Genomic DNA, 21,374 nt, shown 5'->3' with positions numbered 1-21,374 from the left:
CATTTTAGAAGATAACTATTCAGCACACAGATGCAGAATGGATCACGATGGTAGCAAAAAGCATACATAAGTCTTTTAGGCAAGACATTTAACTGCTATTTTTGTTTTTCATGGATATTTAAAATCATTATCTTTGTATTTAAAAATAGAAATCTGAGGAATTACAAAACTACATGCCAGGGCTCTTATGGCATTGTAGACAACGACATCCAAGCCAAAACAAAATGGAGTTCTGCTTCTAAGACACTACACATTGCATTGATAAATTTCCTCCTCCCTTCCCTTGGTGTCTCCTGTCCATAAGGAGAACATGCCCTACCTCCTGCACAGCCAGCAGCTCGGGGACTCCCTTCATCCACTCCCGCAGCTCAGTCAGCTCCTCGATATTGTTTGGTTTCTCGTGCATTTTGCAGCTGACGGCTTGGTACTCATCACAGACCTGCAGGAGGACACGGCATAGGAAAGATCATCAAAAAGTCATTCACTGCTAGTGGGCAAAGTGGAAAACCTGCCACGATCCACCCACTTCCAAAACTGAAGGTGGTCTAAAGTGATGAGTACATAGTCCTATTCCTTCTCTTTCCACAGTCTTTCCCGATCCCTCTCATCTGAGCTCAAACGGAAGGAGATTGCCAAAAAAAGAGGAATGGCAGGTATGAAGCTGACATGATGACAATAACAGATTTAGACAACCCTCTGGCAGATGCATTGTCTATATTCCAGTTATCCTCAGAGCAAGCAAAGGTCCTTCCAGTTGTCTAATAGGCAGATCTTTTCAATCCACCGAAACATTTTAATAAGATAGCAAGGTCTTAAAGAATTTTGTCTCAAGAGATGCAGCTTTCAGTCACATAATTTATTCAGTATATTTAATACTGAATTTTTATGCATATCTCCCCTTTAGTTGTTTTCTTAAATGATCACTGCAATGCAATCTTTAAAATGTCCTCATTAATGTGGCCTCAGCTGCTGTCTTTTGGCCATTTCACAAGCACAGTGACTTTAAAAAACAGAAAGACAAGACACTGACAGATAACTTATTGAATCAAGTAACTTACATTCTCCACCTGCAAATGGAGGTGTTTAGCCAACATGTCCAACATGGAAGCAGCAAGTGCTTCGTATTTTTTTGACAGATTTTGCTTAACACCTTCTATGGTGATGTGGAAGGGACCAATGACAATAGAACTAGGTAGAGTGTTGGCCAGCTTCTCCTTTTCAGACAAATGCATGTTTACTATACTCATCACCTCCTGAGCAGAGGGACGTTGCTCTTCATAGTCTCTGTAAAGAAAAACACCCAGGTAAAAACCTAGTAATGTAGAGCTTAAGATTACTTGAGCATCCAGGCTATTTCTATGATGTTCAGACACGTCCACCCAAAGGATCAAGACATTAAATTAATAATGAGTATGTTGACTGTTATTAAAACATGCACCCATCTGAAGGTATCCAACTTTCTGCAAGCACAGACTGAGAAGGTACCAATGACTCCTAGACCTTCCAACCAAAGACATGCCTGCATAGGAAGTGAGGTGTGTTTGTACCTGAGTGCTGGCTTTAACTAACCGTGGGAAGCTGCAGTAGCAAAAGCATCCCACATAAAGCCTTTTTAATTGGGTGACCAGCCTGCACTGAAAGCTCTGCTTCAGTGCCTTCACTACTATGGTTACCAAGGCCAAGCAGGGGAAGCCAGGCTGCCTAGGCCTACCTGCACTGCAGCTGTGCCCACATAGCGGTGTAGACAGGTCCCAGTTTCAGAAGATGTGTATACGAGAAGGCACAGAACTGGTATGTAGAGGAACATTATTGGGAAGCAAGGGAAGAGAGAGTCAAATCTACAGTGGGTTTTAGAGCACAATTGATGTGGAGTGGAATAAGAACACAGAATATTTTACCTGCAGAAACTAAAGAGGAAGAAAGTTGAAAGAGATCATAAGGCAAGAGGAGATGGAAAGGCAAAATGAAAGTGCTCATGTAAACAGGGCAAAATCAGGAGGCACCTTGGGGGAGGGCAGGCACGGCAGTGTGTTCTGGGAAGAGACAGGAATTTATCAGATGGGATCTGTAAATTCATTAAGCTGGAACAACAAAAGCAAAAAGAGCTTCAGTCCAGAGTTCGGAAAAAACATGAGGCCTAAAAAGATCATGAAAGTAACAGAGGCTAAAGGACAGCATAGATATAAGGAGTATTGGCACTGAGAACAATGAGGCTGAAACAAAAGAAAACATTAACTTTACCTTCTACAGAATGCTTTCAGCCTAAACAGACGCTATTTGAAAGAGGTCAGAGTCAAGTATGCTAACTGGATTTTCAAACAGAGTTGAATCATTTTTAGGGCCATTAATATCTCAAATTACACTTACAAACATGACAGGAATGTGACTGCTGTCAGAGGCAAGAAGAAATTCTCACTGCCACCACCAGTGTCCTCTAAGAGCAAAGGCCATTGCCCATGGCCAAAAGCTGCCTCTGATGGGTGCCTGGTCTCACATCTGAGGCGCTTCACACACACTGGTGGGCTCAGAACAGGTCCTGCATTCTCAAGCACATGCATGCACCAGCTCCTGAAAAGCTTTGCCCTTTGGGTTAGAGGTGCCTTTGTCAGAAGCCACTTACTTTAGGAAGTACTGGATATCATTGTTATTTAGCTCCAAGAACTTCTCATATCTCTTGGCGTAGGCTTGGAGAGGGATCAGTGCCTTCTGAAGAGCAGACTGCAGAGCCTCACGGAGCTCCTTCACTTCTGGTTCATTCAAGCCCACTGAATCCAGCAAGGGTGTGCCTGTGATATGCATGTCCTCCAACACAAACTGCAAAAGGAAGAAGAGAGGTCTTTCAGGACTAGCAGAGCTAACCATGCCTCCTCAGGAGAGGGGTGAGACAATCACTAATGGCACCTTTTGGATGTCAGGAATTGTTTTATCAGTTTTATGTAGCTTCCTCAAAGAAGGAGGACTTAAGGAGACAGGTCTTTCACAGTAAGAGGCAAAAGCATGCATATGCAGAAGAGACCTGCTCCAAACTGATGGCACTGGGAAAGGTGCCATTTCCTTTGTGAGTCTGCTTTAATCAGCTGCTGAGTGCACTCAGGACAACCAGGCTGCTTAGGACATGTCTTCAAAGAACCTGCAGCACCAAAGCAGAGATGGCAACCAGATCAAACAGCTACAGGGCTGGGGAGCCTGAAGAAATCATGTCATAATAGAACTGCAGTAACACAGTGCTGTGCCCAAATTCATTTAACTGCATTCCCAACTACCTATTTCTGCCAACTATCTCCCTCAGTACAAGCCCAGGGATATCTATGCCAAAATGCAATACACTGAGACTTGCACAGCTATATGGCTGTTGATGCAGATTTTACCTTCTCCAGCTGTGGGACAGTGTGAGTCACCAGGATTCCCTTGTCCAACAGAGAAATGAGGGACTTCTCAAAGCTGTCCACAGGGGGGCTGAAGTGAACACCACTGCTGTCTAGCACAAGGTCTGTTACAAAGAGTGGATTCCTTTGAGGCCTGCAGTGGGAAGAGATAAGGAAGACCAGGGATGCTTTTTGAGATAATGGCACATGACTATATTTCCCTGGTGCTGATACTGAAATGCTTACTGGACAGGAAAGGAAAGCAGAGGAGAGGAGGACTGTACAATGCAGTTGAAGGTATGAAACACCGTATTCTGAATTTACCAGTAAAGACATGGAGAACTCTATCAAAGGTGAAGGAAGTGTCAAACATGACAAACCAGGATCCCCAAAAGTCATAAGGTTACATTGAGAATTGGAGCTGCTGTACAGAAAAAATGCAGTTGCTCTTCAAAGCAGGCATTCAGCATCTCCAATATACTCCTAAAGTGCACCTTTCAGAAGTTCTATTCAGGATCTCTCAATCTTGCATGTTACCAGATTGGCTCAGGCTCAGTTGAAATCCATGAAGGACAGAAATCCTTGATACTCAATGGGAGAAAATTCTAGGCTCTGTAACAAACCAAATTTGGTATTCTTTAGCGATCCTAGGCCAGATCCCACTCATGAGGTTTAATCCAATAATGGAATTAAGCAGCTGTGCACCCTGTTGTTCTTCCTGGCCTCCAGAAAAAATGTAACAGTAATTGTTTGTGCCCCTGACAATGGTGGAAGTGGCTAATCTTTAGAACAGTACATCAAAGTATCACACCTGGGTTCTGGTGGGCTGCCTCACATCCCTAATGGCAACCTGGAACCTGTACTATCAGAGCAGCCAGCTCTGTGTCCTTCTTCCATACTCAAACAAACATGTCAGATGGAGGACTGGGGGAAACAGCCCACCCTAAAGCTCCCATACAGTGCAATGCTTGCTTGCAGAAACAGTGGTTAGAAAGGCAATGTCACTACACTCTTCTGCTCTAATCCACCCTTTATTTCTTCTCCCTTCCTTACCTGTGGGGACTATTGATGAGGTCATCTCCCCATTCCATGTCCTTTGAGCAATTCAGGATGCCATGGCAAGCACCCAGCACAAGCTGGGTGAAGTTGATCAGCGAGTTCTGGACCAGGTACCGCAGAGAGTCCTGCAGCATGAATCGGATGCGCTTCATCAGCTTACACAGCTTGGACATCTGGTAGGCATCCCAGTGGCTCTGTTTCAGGTTGTACCAGCCTCTGCCTGCATCTCTCAGGTTGCTCTTTACTGCAGTCTTTAGAGTATCAATCCAAGTATCCCTGAGAAACTGCTGAACCTAGGGCAAAGGAAAAAAAAGCAAGCCGTGTAATCCTCCATGGGCTGGTGGGAAAGAAGCATGCTGAGGTGAGTGGCTAGCTAGGATTGCTGGACCTTTCTCTGCAGTGAAAGGTAACTGTTCTCTCAGAGCTGTGGCAGCTAAACAGTAACTCAAATCCATGCACACACACGTGGCATCTGAACCTGGCCATACATCTTCACTGACAAAAGACCTACAAAAAGAAAGCCTGATGTTTGTTTGATGGCAGAACTCTCTTCTTTCTTTTTATACACAGTGTTTCCTTTTTGTTCTCTTTTCTATAGAGCAATATACCTAGAGCTGCCTGTGTCAGGGTCTCTCAGAAAAAGTTGTGTAGGCAGTATGATGAGCAAGTAAAGGACAGAATGTTGTCTTCTCTTGACAAGTGAAGAGAAAGAGGGGAAGAAGCCAAGGGCAGCAGCAGCCTGCAGTGTTTTAATTTATTAAAATACCACAAAGTGTCACTTTTGCTCCACAGGCAGCTGCTGTTGGTGTGTAATAAAACAACCTCAGTCACTGAGTGGATGACAGCAGTGCCTGGCTGAAACAGCATGGGGCCAGGAAGGACCAGCACATGCCCTCTGCCACTGATACACTGTGTAACCCTGTGCAAGCTATTCCGTGTGGCCACATCCAGGGTACAACGTGCTGCCCTCATTTAGAGGACGTGAAGATCTGCTGGGGAGAGTTGCAAATTTTTGTCCTATCCTGTCTGCTGGCATTGCAAACAGAATAGTTTAATCGAGTACATAAAGAACACAGAGTGTAGAAAATCATCACCTATATGTGTGCTTCAGAAGGAATCAAAGCTCTTGTGCTTTGCAGCTGGAGAGATGGAAAATAAACCCAAAAAAACCCTGAACATATTTGAGGGCCAGCCAGGGCTGTTATCTGCATGGAGACCAGGAGGAGGAAACAGGGGCTACAGACATCTGTGACAACTTGTTCAACATGTGACTAAGAGCATGATCAGTACTGGCTGACGCTTACTAGAGGGCTATGGCTCTTTCAGCCCATTCTCCCCACATCCCAATAAATTTTACACACACATGCAAATTTCTCCCTGCCCTACCTGCAATGTCTTCTTTGAAAGCTCATCCATTTCCAGGGAATCAATCTGCAGCTGCCACATCTGTCTAATCTGCACTGACAGCCCTGCCGACTGCTCCATCTGTTCACCACCCCCCACTTCCTCTGCTCACCTGAGCAAAGGTCTGGCTCTGGATCTGCTCGAACTCCTCCAAGCAGACATGTTTGGCCAAGGTTGAGCTAAACAGAGACATGGTGGCTGCCTTGTTGCACTCATCTTGCACCTGTGTAAGGAGATGGATGACTTCTGGCCTGGTCAGGAGTGAGCCAAAGTTGAAATCTGCTTGTTGTTCATCAAAAGGATAGTCTGGGATCCATATGAGCCCTGGCACAGAAGAAAAGAATATATTACTGCATTCAACAGCCATCCCAGCTTCTGCTTTAGAGGAAAAGTACAGCTCCCTTTGGGACAGCACTTGTGAAAAGGACACTCCTCTGATGTCCAGGCCTTATTGTGAGGCAGTTTCAGCAGATAACTGGATGAAAGAGAGTTCTGCAGCCTCCCATCAGGACCTGAGGGGCTGTCTTGGTGTCTAACCTTCCAGAGCCTTTGGCTCGTGAAGTTTCCATGAGAAAGAATAATAGAATTGAAGAATCTTCCCACTGAGGCTTCAAGGCACAGATGAGTCATCTTATCTGTGATTGGCCACTTGTGAACCACCTCAAGGCATTCCAACCTTTGGAAGATTGAAGTGCACAAAATATATCTCTCCCTTTTTTACTGTGGTCATTTTCCTCCAGTTTGGGACTCTAAAAGAGCCTGGGCCCTCTTTCACACCTAAGCTATGCCACAGCTGAGCACAGCAAATGGAAGGCAGCCAGTCTCAGCAGAGTGCAGAGCGGAAGGCAGTTAAGCTAATTACACTGCCATGCATTTGGTGCCATTAAGGGTACACTTGCAGAGTTACTGCAGCTTAGCAGAGGGATGGTAATGTGTTACACTGAGGTAACGTGTACATGCAAATATACCCTAAAAAACAGCAGACATGCTCAAAAGTCTCATTTAATCTCCAGCCACTGCCCCTTATGAGCCCCAATCGTTAACACAAACCTGAGAGTTTCTGCAACAAAGCATGAATCCTACAGAAGACAAGAGGTCCTACAACCATGCTGAGTTCTAACTGCTTCACTTGTGACCTGTACCTTTCTCTGGTACTTTCTTCTCCTCTTTGTCTGGCAGGGTGATGTAAGAAAACACCTGAGGTTTGGAAGTGACGACTCTGTCAAAGCTGATCCTGTTCATGGTGCGCTCATAGTCTGACCTCACCTCTTTCTCCAGGCAGCACATATGGTCCAATACCCTGTCACAAGACATGGAAACAAAGACAACCCATGGTGTTTGAGCAGAATTGTGTCTGTAGCTTTGCTGCAAATCTCAGCCTTCACTCCCTCCCTCCCGGATCTGCTAACCCTGGAGTTCACCTACTACTGAATGCATTAGGGGAGCTGGGCAGACAGTAGAGCTGCTGACAAATCTATCAACTGGACATTTTATGACAGAGGCAAGTGGGGATCTGGGACTGTAGCATTCTCAAGTGTCTTTTCAGATTGAAGCAAAATCTCCATTGGAGGTGAGCAGGAGAAGCAGAGAGGAGAGGTTAAAAACAAGAACCGAGGAGGCTAGCTGGCAGTTCTGGAAAAGGTTGGCTATCCATATGCCTCCTTCTGAACACCTCTTGAAATCAGTTTCCTCAGCCAAAACATGTGTGTAAGTGCTGAGACCCTGGTCTGTTCGCCCTAGGAAATCATCATCTTTCACCTCAAGCAGGCAGAGTACTTTATCCTTATATTTCTGCTCACAAACAGAGACTTATTACTCTCCGACTCTGTAGTTTAGGCTGGCAGACCATGCAGCCCTTCACACCTTCCTGTCTCTGAGCAGGGCAATCAGTCATGGCTGATTCCCAGTGACACCACCAATGGCTCATGATTCATCAGCCCAGGGACTCTTAAAATGCCTTCCTGATATAAACTGCATCTCAAAGAGACACTCGATTATATCCAGGTGGAGATCTCCTGTTCTGTTTGCTTCATGCTGTGCAGATCTTCTTTTGATTTTAGCAGCTGTTAATAAGTAGAAGAGCCACCAGCAGACAACAGCCAACTCTGGAGACAGATGATGGTCTGCAGATCAATTCAGCAATGACTGATCTGTTCCCTGAAAGCGCAGGGAGACAGCAAGGTCAACCACGCCATTTCTGTTCAACATCCCTGCTGTTGAAGGTCACTTAACGGCAGCTGTAAGCATGGCTCAGTGGACCTGCATACAAAGTACACTCACTTTACCTGGCAACACTGACAGATCACCTTATCCTGTACACATGTCCCAGGGGGTCTTGTCCTGTCTACTTCAGATGACACTCTGGGCAAGAGGGTAGTATGCACAGGCTGGAAAGCAGATGAGATCCACAGTCTATGACTTGGATGCTCAAGATCTGCCTCCTCACCACTCGTTTGTATCCCTATGAAACCCTACAAGGCTATGAAGGCTGAGATCCCAGACAAGTACTTGATGTTTTACCTCTTCTCTTTGTTCAGTCTGGGTGGATTCATAGCCAACAGCTTCATTTTCCCCAGGCTCTTCTCACTGATGCTCTTTAGCCCATCTGTGGGCATGCAGTCCACATACAGGTGATACAGCAGCAGTCCCTGTGTCTTCTTACGTAAGCTGTGGGCAGAAACTACCCGCTGTGCAAACACCTGAGGATCTTCAGCCAGAAACAGCAGGCAAACCCGTGGCACCCAGTACTGACAGGGCAACAATGGGGCTCTTCCTGGGAAATGAAAGTAAAGCTTTTGAGAGCCTACAAGGAACACAGAACAGCTTGCAGTGCTGACAGCAGTGGTTTTTAATAGACTATTTAATTGGGTTGGTTACTGGAAATCAAAATGAGAGACTGAAGCTGAGGACAGCAAGAGATCAGGAGCATGGAATTAGCAGCATGGCCAAAACTTTCAAAAGGAGGGTACTTGATCTTAATCTGTCACCATACCCCCTCAAAATAGCATTGGCCCAGAAAGAGCACAATTCAACTTGAAGTTAGGAAAGAGGGGAGACAGAGACAAACGAAAGGTATCTCCAAAGGGAAGGCCTCATATAGGCTGTCAAATTAAGGTGTGGAGCCCTCTCCCCTAGAGACTTTTCAGGACTATCCAGACACATGTCAGGAGTGATAAGAGGGAGAGGAATTAAATCATTTCTTCACATAATGGACTGTCTCTCAGAGTATATGCCAGATCACAAAAGGTCTTACTTGAAACATACCTTCTGGAGTTATTCCTCCATTGAGGATGGGTCTCCCTTCTACATCCCGCACCAGCCCCTTCTCATCTGTTTTATGGACCAAGTAGAGCGCAGTCTCTTTGTCATAATCCAGAATACCAACATCAAACCACTTGTAGATTAACTTCTGGCTTTTTGGGTCCTCTGAGAGAATCAAGGATTATAGCAAGGTTAGTCCATTCTCCTGGAAGCTACAGCAAATAGACTTTCTGGTCAGAATGATGAGGCTACCACCAAATCCGTTCACTAGTGTGAATCTCAGTCAATCTCATGTAGTTTCTGCTATGTTTAACTAAATGATGAATTCAGATCTTACAGCTTAGCATTTTCAATTGTTTGCATATACCAGAGACCTTAATTTTCCTTCCTGTGGGTTTCCTGTGGACCATCTCCCAACTTCTTGGTTCAGGCATCCCTACCACTTTCTGCAGCCATAGTCTCATATTTGGGTCCCATATACTCCCTATATCCTCTCTTTCAGCCCATAGCTGGGGACCCTTCTGCCTCCCAGTTCTTTCAGCTGTGGATCCAGTATGCCACATTACCCATATGGGCTCTATGGGGATCCCATTCTCCTTCCCTCTGTGTGCCTGTAGCCCTGTGTCACCCTCTACAAGAGCCTGAGTTCTTCTAATTGGAAGTGGGCATAAAAGTCTGCTCCTTCTCCCCTGGTCGATCATTTCTTGGGTCGAACCCAGGGCATCTGACTATTAAATGTTTGGATCCTTTTAAATGCTGGGAGGTACTAACCAGAGAGATCTGTATCTATATCACTGTCATTATAGATACAAGTCAGGACAGCATTATACTGAAGTTGAGAATAAATGGATCTGAGCTATAGGAATTTGCAACAGTGCTTGGCACTATAGGGATGCCAGTGGTCTCACCTCCCTCAGAGTCTAAAGGGTGTGACTACTCATGTCCAGAACAGTCCATTCAACTTGGAGAGTGATCAAGTGGAGCACTTCCCAAGCCAGCTGTGAGCAGAACCCAGCCATTGTGTGCTGGCTGCCTGAGGATCCACACAGCTTATGTTTTACGCTTTGGTTTTGCTGACAGCCAGGCCTCTGGAGGTTGCCCCAGAGCTGCAGGCAGTATGTATGCCAGTTCCTGTGCTTTGAAGCTAATGCAGATATGTTGATATGAGCTGCAGTCACAACTCGACACCAGTACAGGTGTACTAAGTGATGCCTTCTCACTGGGAAGGCGCTGAGTGGAAGGGAAACAACAGATGTCCACATCACTTAATTTGCCCTAGATTCACTACTTGTGTTTTCACTGCAGTCTGAACTTGACTTCTGATCCTGCACTTGCAGTGAAATTCGGGTAGGTTGTGTTCAAGCTAACTAACTTCATGATGATACCTACAGATCAATAAGTTGGAATTTTGACTCTAATGAATTTCCAGGCACAGAACGAAAGACAAAAGGCAGAGTCTTCTTCTAGAAAAGCAGAAACAGTCAGAGGCAGGACTGACAGTCATTGAGATCCCTGGTCTCTTGCTCTGTCTGCCTGAACTTGGTCAGAATCAGTTATCATTTGTCTGCTATTCAGAGCTGCATTTATCAGAATCTGCTCGCTCCCTTCTGCTGAATGGGCCTGTAATTTGTTAGCATTGCCTTGCTTGAGTAGTAACTCATTCAAGCTTTACCATGTCCCAGTACATCATCTGTAGGTAAAAGTGCTTTTCCAGGCACTGGCTTTCTGTCATGAGAACCTGGCTCCAGCCCCAGTGAGATCCACTCCTCTGGAGTTCGGCAGTCATACTCGTCATTGTCAAATACCTAAAAAGTCAGGACATGAGTGAAATGAAATCTCACTTTGGAGAGAAGAAAATACCTGACAAAAAATTTCATGGGAGGAAAATTAACATGCAGTTCCTAAATGGGCTCCAAAAAGGACAAACAGTCCAGGTACAAAAGCTTTGCTGACCTTTGGTCGACAATCTCCTACATAGCAATATCTATACGTCTGTCCCTTTCCCTTTCCCAGGGAGGTGACACAGCCCCTGGAGAGGTCTCACACAGTAATACTCCTGTCTATTGCATCCAGTAGGAAACCAGAGACAAGAGGCCTTTTCTTTGGAGACACAAATGACAGTGAGGAGCACCCTCAAGGACTATTAGTTCTGATGGAAGTTTTGGGCGCCATGCAGAAGATGCTCAGCATCTTGCAGAGATCCTTCAGGGCTCAAACTCACTCTAAAGCATTTCCTTGTTTTACCACTTGTATCAATGACAGGTAAGCATCCTATATGCTATAAGCAATGAGATGAATCACAAGTGTCAAACACTCTCTCTCACCTTTAATGGGAGGTAGATGGGAAAGACGGGATCTTTCTCCTCCTTAATAGTTGGCATATTGTCAGGATCGTGGTGCCTTGGCATCAGCTGATTGGAGTCTATCCCCTTGCTGACTAAGAGCTGAGCAATATCAAAGGTGAGATATAGCACTCTTCTCCTGTTTTGAATTAGAGGGAGAAAGAATCACTTAGTGTTCTTAGAAGGGCTCCCATGCCTGTAACTCCAATTTTGATTGTGTACCCCCGTGAGTAAGAAAGTTTTTGAACACACACCACATACACATATACTCATCTATGCAATAGAATAGTTCAGATGGAAGGGATCTACAATGATCATCTAGTCCAATTTATAAACAACACACATGTACTACTGTACTAATATATTACATCCATGATAGAGCTTACACACAAACAGAAGTAAAAGAGGATGACAAAAAAGATGAAATAAACACTGCTATAAAAATATATTTTCTTCCTGCATCCCAGTGAATTGCCCTGTGTACTCCCTGGGATGCACACACCTCCCTTTGAAGACCTCTGCCTTACAGGATAGTATTTTCCTCAAGACTTTTGCCATGTCATTTCTTGAAATCAAAGATCAACACCCTCATCTGCTGTGTCTATTCTGTAATGATGTCTCTAGACACTTTCTGGTTACTCACCTCTCTACTTCAATCTTCCGAGGGCATTGCCCTGGAAGCCTCTGGAAGGCAATTTGCACTTTGGGCTTAAATGATTGTTCTGGGAAATCTGACTTGATGAGGTTCTCAGTGGTTGGGCCAATCACTTGTTTATCCAGCACACTTTCAAAGTTCTCTGGTATCTTGAAGGTCGTGACTAAGAGACAAAGAGAAATACAGATTGGAAACCACCAGACATCACTCTGCTTTAAACTCACGCACACAGGAGGACTGTGATGTCTCCTGGGTTGTCTACAGAAGTCACTTCATTAGATTTATGAGAGAAATCAAGCAAACATCAAATGGGAAACAGAAAAGAGGACTTTATTTGCTGCTGCAATATGTCACTATGGTTTTCCAGTAACAAAATGATAGCATAGAAGAAGCCTCCATTGAGAGTAACTGTCATGCACCTTATTAGGAGATAGGGGAGCGGGCTGGCTCTAAGGAGGTGAGTTTTGTTCCCAGCTTTGTACAGACTCTCTATGTGATTGTGGGTAAATGACTGTCTTTAGTGCAGAGCTTCCCCTACTCTTAGAATGGTGTAGAATTCCCCTGCCTCCCTGGGTTGCCCTGAGATCAAGAGCCAGTGGTAGCTGGGAGGAACTTGTTCAAAGTGGTGATAAAGAGCTTATGAGTATTGCAGGATAAAAAAAAAACCTGCTCAGGTCATTTTTATGTGCTGAAGTCCCTATTCACACCTTCCTTGGGACAAACCTCTCCTCAGCCTTTTGCTCAAGTAAACCTCCCACTCACATCAGCAGTGGTGTGAGAAAACAACCCGAGTTAAACAGCTAACAATCTCACGGTTTGGCCAAATGCTTTCAATGGAAATTTGGACTAGGCAGAAAGTATGTATTTCCAAGAACTGGCTGAAATTAAACTATGTCATTTAGCCCATAAATAAACCAAACTGTTTATATTGCTAAACAAGCCACAAATAATAGAACAGCAGCAAACTGGGAATTTGAAGCTTAACCTAAATTAAGTAATTGCATGCAAGCTTTAAAAAGCACTATTCCCTAGACAGAGATAACCATTGAGATAAAAATAGATTTTAGTGGAGGAAGAGCTTTTTGTCTGATGAACTTTCACACTCTATCAAGGAGAAACTTGAGGTTCTGGCTTGTAGGTGGGTATTTTGGATGTCAAGCTTTCAATTCAATCCATGTGCTTCTGCTCGTGTTATGGATGCGACCTCTTGATTTCAAAGCCATTGTGCAAAGCAGCTGCTGAAACTAGACATGTTTCAGGACAACCAAGTACAGAAAGATTCCTCCAAGAAGCCTTGCCCTTCTTAAATGGCCCCTTACTCAGCCCTTGTAGCTGTACGTTGTCTGCTTAGGGACATACTTAGGGAAATGGCCACTGAACTGGCTCTTCTCTCTCTATTCCCCTCTCTCATGGAAAGCACCTAGCCTGGAAAAAGTAAGATCCTAAACAGTTGCATTGTCCAGGCCAACATGCATGCTTGCAATAATTGTGAGGAATCCCTAAAATGCAGCTCCTTAGCCCCATGCACATCTCTTGTTTGGGGTCTTTACAGAATGGTCCTGATTTACAGTTGTTGTCAAAGAGCACAGCTGTTCAGATTTTGTCACTTCACTGTTACAAAATCCATGGCACCATCCATTATGGCACTTCGTGCACTATCAACTATTTATGTCAATACTTAGCGTTTCATTTGCATTTACATTTCCAGCTTGATAGCTTCTTCCCCCTTGAAGAAGCAGCAGATCATAAATAGAGATCTGTCTCCACTTGTTAGGGATGAGTCTAGCTTGTCAAGATTCACTTGAGGATGCAGTCATTTGTCCTCACTCATGAAAATAAATGTCACTTGTAAGCACAGGAATATGGTATATATAGTTGCTATCTTTCTCTAAGACTAAAATGCTCTCACATGCACACTTTCTCCCCAGCCACTGCCAGCCTATGATCCATATCCCCAAGAGTGCTCTAGGGGCCAGGAGAGTGCTGGCAAACTTTCAACCACACTCTGTTCCTCTTTTTGATCATCCATGATACAAGAAGCTCTTGTAAGCAGGTCGGACCAGCAGCTCTGTATACACAAAGATCTCTTGCATCTAGGGAGAACAAGCTGCTCTGAAATGCAGTCGGATGCAGAATGAATAAGTGAGAGAGGGCTGTGATTTTAGCTATGGATACCTAGACCCTGCACACAGGTCTCACAGGCAGGTCCCATTTTCACAGGAAAGGGGCATTGCTGGCTCCATATGCAATGACAACACATGCACATTCAGTGCTCTCCTGGCATATGGCCCATGGGACTAAAACTCCCATAGGCAGCAAAGCAGTTCACTCTGAACCCTGGTCAGAGAGGATATATTCAGGAGCAAAGGGAGCATGCCTTTACCACCCAGGCAGAACACTTTGCTCCACCTCTAAATGAAATTCATTTTTCATGGAACATTCAAGCAATAAATCGACACAATTTCTGGGCACTGAGAGGAGAATGAAAGCAATGCACCAACCTAGAGCCATCAGCCTAGTTCCCAGCATGCTCATTATAAGCAACCTTAAGAGTTATGGCCCCATTCCTGCCTCATCACGTTTCCTCTCGGTATATTTACCTTTAGGGGTGTGCTGCTCGAGCTCTGCTTGCCTTAGCAAAGAATGGTGCATCTGGGGACCAGCACACACATCCTGAAATGCAGCAGGTGAGGCAAGTGTCAGAGATAACAAAGCAAAGGTGTAGCACGGTGGGAGGGTGGGTTATAGAGGTCTAGAGACAGAGTGAGGCTGTACGACCCAGAGCTTTAGGGACAACTGAGACTGTGGGTAATTGTCACAAAAGGCTCAAAGAGGGACAAATACCTGGAAACATCAGCCTAATGCACAGAAAGGCAGAGGATTTATTGAGAGTGCAGCCTTATGTCAGCTTAATATGTGGATTGGGGGCTGAATAGGCAGACACTCATCAAAGTTTTACATATAAGTATGATCTGTGGTCACAACCCCATGCCTGTGCTGCCATGCTGGCATCCTAAATCTGAGCAACATCATGACAGTGATAGCACTGGCCACTGAGGAAGGCAGCACAACTATGATCAGGAAGAGCTTTAGGGCTTCACTTTGTAAGGGTCAAGGTCTTGCACAAAGGCCTCTGACCAAAATGACAGGCTAGGACCTGGGGTGAAATCTAGACTTCTCCATACTAGGTGTACCATAGGTCTTTCCATTTTAGAAGGAAAATGGTAGAAAAATAATTGATCTTTGCACTTACCCTGGAGATGCTGGAGGCTCCTGGAGTGAGGACATCAGCATAAACCATCTTTTGTCTGAAGGTCGAGTACTTTTTTGGCCCCTGGTTGCTGCTATCGGAAAGCAACAAACTTGTTCCTGGATTGCTGTCACAGCATGGAGCCTTGTTGTTGCTGTCAGGAGAGATCGGACTCCTACCCAGAGACTTCATCAAATCCTGCTTTGCTTTATCCATTTCGTTAGGAGAAAGATGCTCTGATGCAACCCTGGGTTTGCTAGTGTGAAAAGACAGTGAGCCTGTTAAACACCGTATCTTTGGCTCTCCTGCACACCCTCCCTGGATATGACTGACTTGCTGAGTGGGTTACAAGGTAAGTTCTAGTCCCTGCTTCCATATCAAGCACTGCCTTCATGACCTGAGGGACACTGGTCTCATGTGGCTGTCTCAATGGCTCACTAACCCCAGGGAAAAAGAGTGCTTTATTATTCCAAAAGGGTTTTAGAGGGGGAAAACCAGCAGTACAGCCATGCAAAACTGCCTTCCTGAAGCAGCAGGGGCTTCCCAGATCCGTGGCAGCATTCAAAAGGCTGCCGGGAGAACCTGGGTAAACTGGGACTACAACAGAAGTGACACTTTTGTACCCAAATCCCTTAAAAACCTTGTCATCCTTGACTCCAGTGGGAGCAGGCTACAGCCTAGATACCAACACAGCTACTCCCAGGGGTAAAGTCTGACTCTTTCATTTAAATAATTCACGGGAGTTGTTCAAGCATCGCCTAACGAATATTAAAATACAGCCGGAAGCTCCCCTCTCTCTCCTCCTGCAGGGGTTATTTTTACTGGTGATCTCAGCTCCCAAATAATTTCTGCTCTGCCACCTTGGGAGATGCAAGCCTAGGCAAATATCACAGCTCTATGGCTTTATTTTATAAACCCCTTTGCACACTGAAAGATACTAATTAAGAGCAGCCCTTGGACTTCTGGCACAATGATAATGCAACCCCTTGATTTTAGGCTTGTCTAAACACAGAAATGACTACTGTAACTAATTAGTACAGCTAAAGTGACACAAGCCCCTCCAGCCTGCACATACATGCACCGATGTAATGATGTACACACACCCGCAGAGCTTATTCCTATAAATGATGAGTCAAAGCTCTCTGTGGTGTCTCTGAAGGCTACTCCAAGTGCAATATGGCTTAGTCATCAATTCCTGCTCAGAGCTAGACTCCTCATCCAGCCCTATCTCACTGACAGTTTGTGTCTTGCATCCTTGCTAGGACCCACAGACTGCCTTACTTCCTGCTAGAGGCCAAGCTCTGCCACAGGCTGCTCTGTGGGAGTCTGCCAGCTTTGTTGGAAAGACCTCGCCTGGTCTAGCAGGACATAGCTGGCACACTAGCTGTCCATCCTGACATGGAAACACCACTCTGTTGCTATGCCCTCGCTGCTGTGCTCTGGAATGGAGTGAAAACTCTACCTGTCCTACACTCTTGATAAGAGAGGGCAATTTTTTCTAACTTTCACCTTGCTGGCTGTCTGCAGGAACGAATCGGGTACCCGCAGCAGAGAAAGCATTACATGCATGCCACAGATAAGAGGGAATAACTGTGCTGGTTTATTACTGCAGGTTCAAGCCAGTGCACAATTTTGAGAGGTTGAATCAAAAAAGAAATCAGATAATAAATCAAGGTTACCATGATGCGAATCCTTTCAGTAAACGAACAGATTGGAGAGACCTGGGAGATGAGATCAATAATACCCCCTCCTCTCCTTCAAGCTAGAAAATCTCAAACCTTTCTCCTCTCAGCTTCTCTTTGGCACGGCAACTGGAACCTCATACCCTGAAGAATGAATTTTCCATGGAGGATTTTGTTTTTATTAGCTATTTTATGCTTTGGCCATATCTGTTTTAGCAGCCCAGCAGGATTGATTGGTATCAGCCAAGATCCAAGGATTCCTGATGAATCACTGCTGGACTCCTTCGTGCGTGCTGCACCGGCACAGAACGGCAGCAAGCGGAACAACCCTGCGGTGGCTCTCCTGATGTCACCTGAGCATCCTCTGCCTGAGCAGGGTCCAGGTGGCAATGGGACCTGCTACACTTTTACTTCTTAGGACCAGAATCCTAAACTCATCCAGTTCAAAAAGCTAACTCTGGGATGCAAGGTTCATCTGAACCTTTAGCAGGAGGAGTGATGGAGCCCACTCCCAATTTTGCAGGACTGGCAATCTCTGCCTAGGACCAAAATAACGTTGCAGCTGATGGCCGAGTTCCCATGCTGGGGGAAGTGTGTACCAAGCCTGCCTACAGCAGGCCTAATTCTTCCCTGCTTTGCTCCCCATATACTCACTCACACCTCCATAAAGTCCTTCCTGAGCACTTTTCTCAAAATAAACCAAACCCCTACTCAGTGTCCAGCTCAAACCCAGCCATCTGTCGTGCTCTGGCAGCTGCACAGAGGGAAGGTCTAGTGTTTGTAACTGCAAAAAACCTTACATGCACCACCCAAAATCAAGAACAAAACCAGGCCTCTGAAGTTTTCCCTGCAATTCAGAAGACAGATGAGCACAACGGTATGAGTGTGTTAAAGGTGATGGAGAGACGGGAGAACTGCTAGGCACAAAGGGAATCTGACTCTCTGGTCGCCCCAGCTGGTGGGACGTGGCCAGGGTTTCCAGGCAGGAGGTTTCCTGGAGCATGGTGGGGAGCTCGCTCCGGTGCCTCAGCTGGCAGGGGGCTTGGTGCTCCCATCCAGCTGTCAGGAACAGTCTCCAGGTTGGTTTAAAAGACAAGACGCAAGGCCCTCTCTCTTTTATTCAACATAACTGCTCAGCCAAGGAGTATACTGCAGAGAAGTCTGATCTTCTCCAGCCTTCAGCTCTGCCAATGGCACTTTCCACCTTCCCGCTCCCCCAACACAAGGAGCAGCACACGGACTCTAGAGCTGTCCTCCCCATTCCACATCCCTGCCTGACCCTGGGCTCCCAGCCCTTCTCAGCAGAGCTCAGCGTGGATTGCTGAGGCTGTCACTGCTTGGGGAAGGGAACACCTTCCATCTTGCAGTGAGCACACAACAGTAGCCCTAGCTCTGCTAGGGCAACTGCCAATGATGAGAAACAGCTCGTGCTAAGGGATTTCTTGGTTGCCTGGGGGATCCTGAAGAAAAGCAGAGAAACTGCCCAGAGCCCTGTTAGTCTCACACTCCAGCTGCTGTGGCGGCGAGCAGGCATGCATGTGTCTGCATGCCACAGTCACAGCCTTCAATCCCTTCCTCCTCAGAGCATTTTTCTCAGGGCTGGAGCTCCTCTTTGACAAGGTGGGGGAAAAAGGAGTTCAGCACATCATAAGTAAGTGAGATGTCTTCCTGAAAGCAGATCCTCTGCCTGCCTCAATAGCCCTTCACTCCCCATTGCCCCTATGCAGCCAGGAGCATCTCCCCTCTCTTCCAACAGCAAATATCTACCTGGCACTAAGCCATTGCAGCTTTAAATGTAATAAGCTTTGAAAACTTTTTCATGACTGCTGAAACACCTATCCTTCCAGCAGTTCAGTCATGCTCTCTCACACCTGAAAAGCAATGTTTCCTAGATATACCAGGTAGGTTGTACTACACTAAATTGAACTATTCAAAATGAGAGCATATTCTAATGGCACTGCTGACACAACATTAGCTACAGCATCTGTGTGTCATCGTGGCAAAACTATAATTACAATTTCTCAGTAAATCCAGGCTTTACATATCCAAGAAGTCAAACTCCCACGTGTCTTGCTCAATGTCTGGTATGAGCTTTTTCATCTGTTGTCTCTACTTCAGTTCTTTGATCCAAAGCTTTGACAAAATGGACTCTTTTCTGTCAAATAAGGTTCAAAACAGCTAAAGATTGCAACAGAAAAAAAAAAAAAGTACTTTAAAAATAATCTAACCCCCAAGCAAAACCATAGATTGAAATCTAGCAGTCATTTATAGGAAATCTATTTATCTGTGGATAGCCAGAACCCCAATTACTACACCATCCAGACACCATCATATAGAAATTCTTTCTTCCTATAATCCAAGCCAAATACTATAACCTCAGACAAGGTGACGTGCTCTCAACAAACAGCTTTAAGCATTATCCTCTACGTCACAACTCTTAAATGCATTTCTTGGTCCACAGGAAAGTACTACCACACAACCACCCCTGGAACCTGAGGGCTCAGGGAGGACCAGCGAGATGGATGCTCCTTACACAGAGTGCCTTCATGACAAGCTTACACCACACGTTTTGAGGCTATAGCCATGGCAGGTATTAAAAGAAACCACTCTAAGTATGCAGAGCATGAGTTCAACAATGTTTGTTTATGAAACACAACAGCCTCTACTGCTACTTGTGTGAAGGAGACGCAACCCAGAGGCAGTCTCACACCAGTTGTGGGGATGGGAGTGAGCAACATACCCTGAGGGCTGGGAAGCCACTCTGTGCCCCCCACTTCACACCAACAGTGTGGGGGGACACCTTAGAATCACAGAATGGAAGGGACCTCTAGAGCTCATCCAGTCCAATCCCCTGCTACAGCAGGTTGCCCTCAATCAGGTCACACAGGAATGAGTCCAGGTGGGTCTGGAAATCTCCAGAGAAGGAGACTCCACACCATGCCTGGGCAGCCTGGACCAGGGCTCCCTCACCCCAAAACCAAAGCAGCTTTTCCTTCTGCTTAAGTAGAACTTTTTGTGTTCCAGCTTTTGTCCATTACCCCTTGTCCTGGCACTGGGCACAACAGAGAAAAGTGTCACCTCATCCTCCTGACATCCACCCTTTAGGCATTGTAAGTGTTAATGAGGTTCCCTCTCAGTCTTCTCTTTTCCGGGCTAAACAGCCTCAGGTCCTGCAGCCTCCCCTCATAAGAAAGATGTTCCAGTCCCACTTCTGAGTGCCTGAGGAAGCCAAGCCCTGCCCGACAGTCTGGAAAGACACGCGGGGACTCTCCTCACCCTCACCCGCGTGTCCGCCCGCCCCGGCCTCCTCCCCTCCACCCCCGCCAGGTCCAAAGCGGCGGGGCCCCGAGACAAGCCCTCAGCCGCTCGTCAGACCCCGCAGCCCCGGGCCCACTTCTGCCCGAGGGCACGGCGGCGGTGCCCGGGCCGGGGGGGTGGTGTGCCGGCGGGACCCCGGCCCGGGCCGGCCCTTGCCGGCGAGCGGTACGCACCGGCCGCCTGCGCGTACCGGCTGCAGCACCCGACGCGAGCCTCGTTGCTACGGGAGAAGAGGGCGGGCGCAACCATCGGGCTGGAAGAGGCGGGTCCCCCCCGCGGGCGGTTGGGCTGATCCGGAGGAGGCGCCGGGCAGCGCAGGCCGGGCCATAGCTCGCCCCGGCGCGGGGGGGTGGGGGCGGAACGGTCTCTTCGGAGGGCGGGGGCTTCCCTGGGCGTCGGGTGCCTCAGAATCTCCGTTGCCGCCTGAGAGCCAGGGACACAGAGGCCCCGCCACAGGGATACCACAGAGGACCGAGTGCCATCTGAGGGGGTCATCACCGAGCCACTACCATCTTCCCAGGGCCGCGGCAGAGCTGCCACCAGAAACCACCACACCTGCTGTGGAGCCGTGTCACAAAGCCACCACCACCACCAAGCCCTTGCTTTGCAGGGCTGCCAGCCCCAGGTGCTCAGCCATCCTACCAAGGAGCCAGCCTCCATCTTGGAGTGGCTGTGGGGACAGCTCCCATTCCCTGTGCAAGGATGGTTAGGGGCTTAATGCTGCTCCAAGGCCACCTTCCACACCAGCTGGCTGCCAGCCAGGAAGGCCCAGCACATTCCTCCATCATCCCATACCCAAAAACCGTTGTAGGTGAGCAGGTTGCAGGATGTAGAGCTGCATGGCGTGTGTCTATGATCAAGCTTACATACTCATGAAGGTCTTCATGTCAGGTAGGTGACTACTACCATGTGCAATGACCTTGGAGAACGTGCTGTGCCCTTCAGAAGGAAGGGTGGCACTGAATCCTGTTGGGAGGGCCCCAAGAAGCTGGTCCCCTAGGGACAGGATGATGAGGAAGGGATGAGCAGTGCCAGCCC

At 46.7% G+C, this 21,374-nt stretch overlaps 1 protein-coding gene across 1 annotated transcript in view; it reads right to left on the bottom strand.

The window, feature by feature from the left end:
• The window catches only part of DNAH1 (dynein axonemal heavy chain 1), a 74,474-nt gene extending 53,643 nt beyond the window's left edge, over window positions 1–20,831 (bottom strand). The window contains exons 1-15 of the mRNA XM_062008663.1: window positions 20,413–20,831; window positions 15,340–15,592; window positions 14,687–14,759; window positions 12,075–12,249; window positions 11,414–11,570; window positions 10,762–10,894; window positions 9,093–9,254; window positions 8,349–8,601; window positions 6,971–7,128; window positions 5,941–6,152; window positions 4,419–4,717; window positions 3,369–3,519; window positions 2,621–2,814; window positions 1,059–1,284; window positions 320–439 (exon numbers count right to left, since the gene is read on the bottom strand). Coding sequence (XP_061864647.1) covers window positions 320–439; window positions 1,059–1,284; window positions 2,621–2,814; window positions 3,369–3,519; window positions 4,419–4,717; window positions 5,941–6,152; window positions 6,971–7,128; window positions 8,349–8,601; window positions 9,093–9,254; window positions 10,762–10,894; window positions 11,414–11,570; window positions 12,075–12,249; window positions 14,687–14,759; window positions 15,340–15,592; window positions 20,413–20,831 — 2,985 coding nt within the window. The remainder of the gene's footprint in view (window positions 1–319; window positions 440–1,058; window positions 1,285–2,620; window positions 2,815–3,368; window positions 3,520–4,418; window positions 4,718–5,940; window positions 6,153–6,970; window positions 7,129–8,348; window positions 8,602–9,092; window positions 9,255–10,761; window positions 10,895–11,413; window positions 11,571–12,074; window positions 12,250–14,686; window positions 14,760–15,339; window positions 15,593–20,412) is intronic.
• Between the last annotated feature and the right edge of the window lie 543 nt (window positions 20,832–21,374).

The sequence above is a fragment of the Colius striatus genome, chromosome 15 (assembly GCF_028858725.1).
Source record: "Colius striatus isolate bColStr4 chromosome 15, bColStr4.1.hap1, whole genome shotgun sequence".
Lineage (NCBI taxonomy): Eukaryota > Metazoa > Chordata > Aves > Coliiformes > Coliidae > Colius > Colius striatus.
Note: the sequence above shows the minus strand (reverse complement) of the source record. Positions and strands in the feature narration are given on the sequence as shown.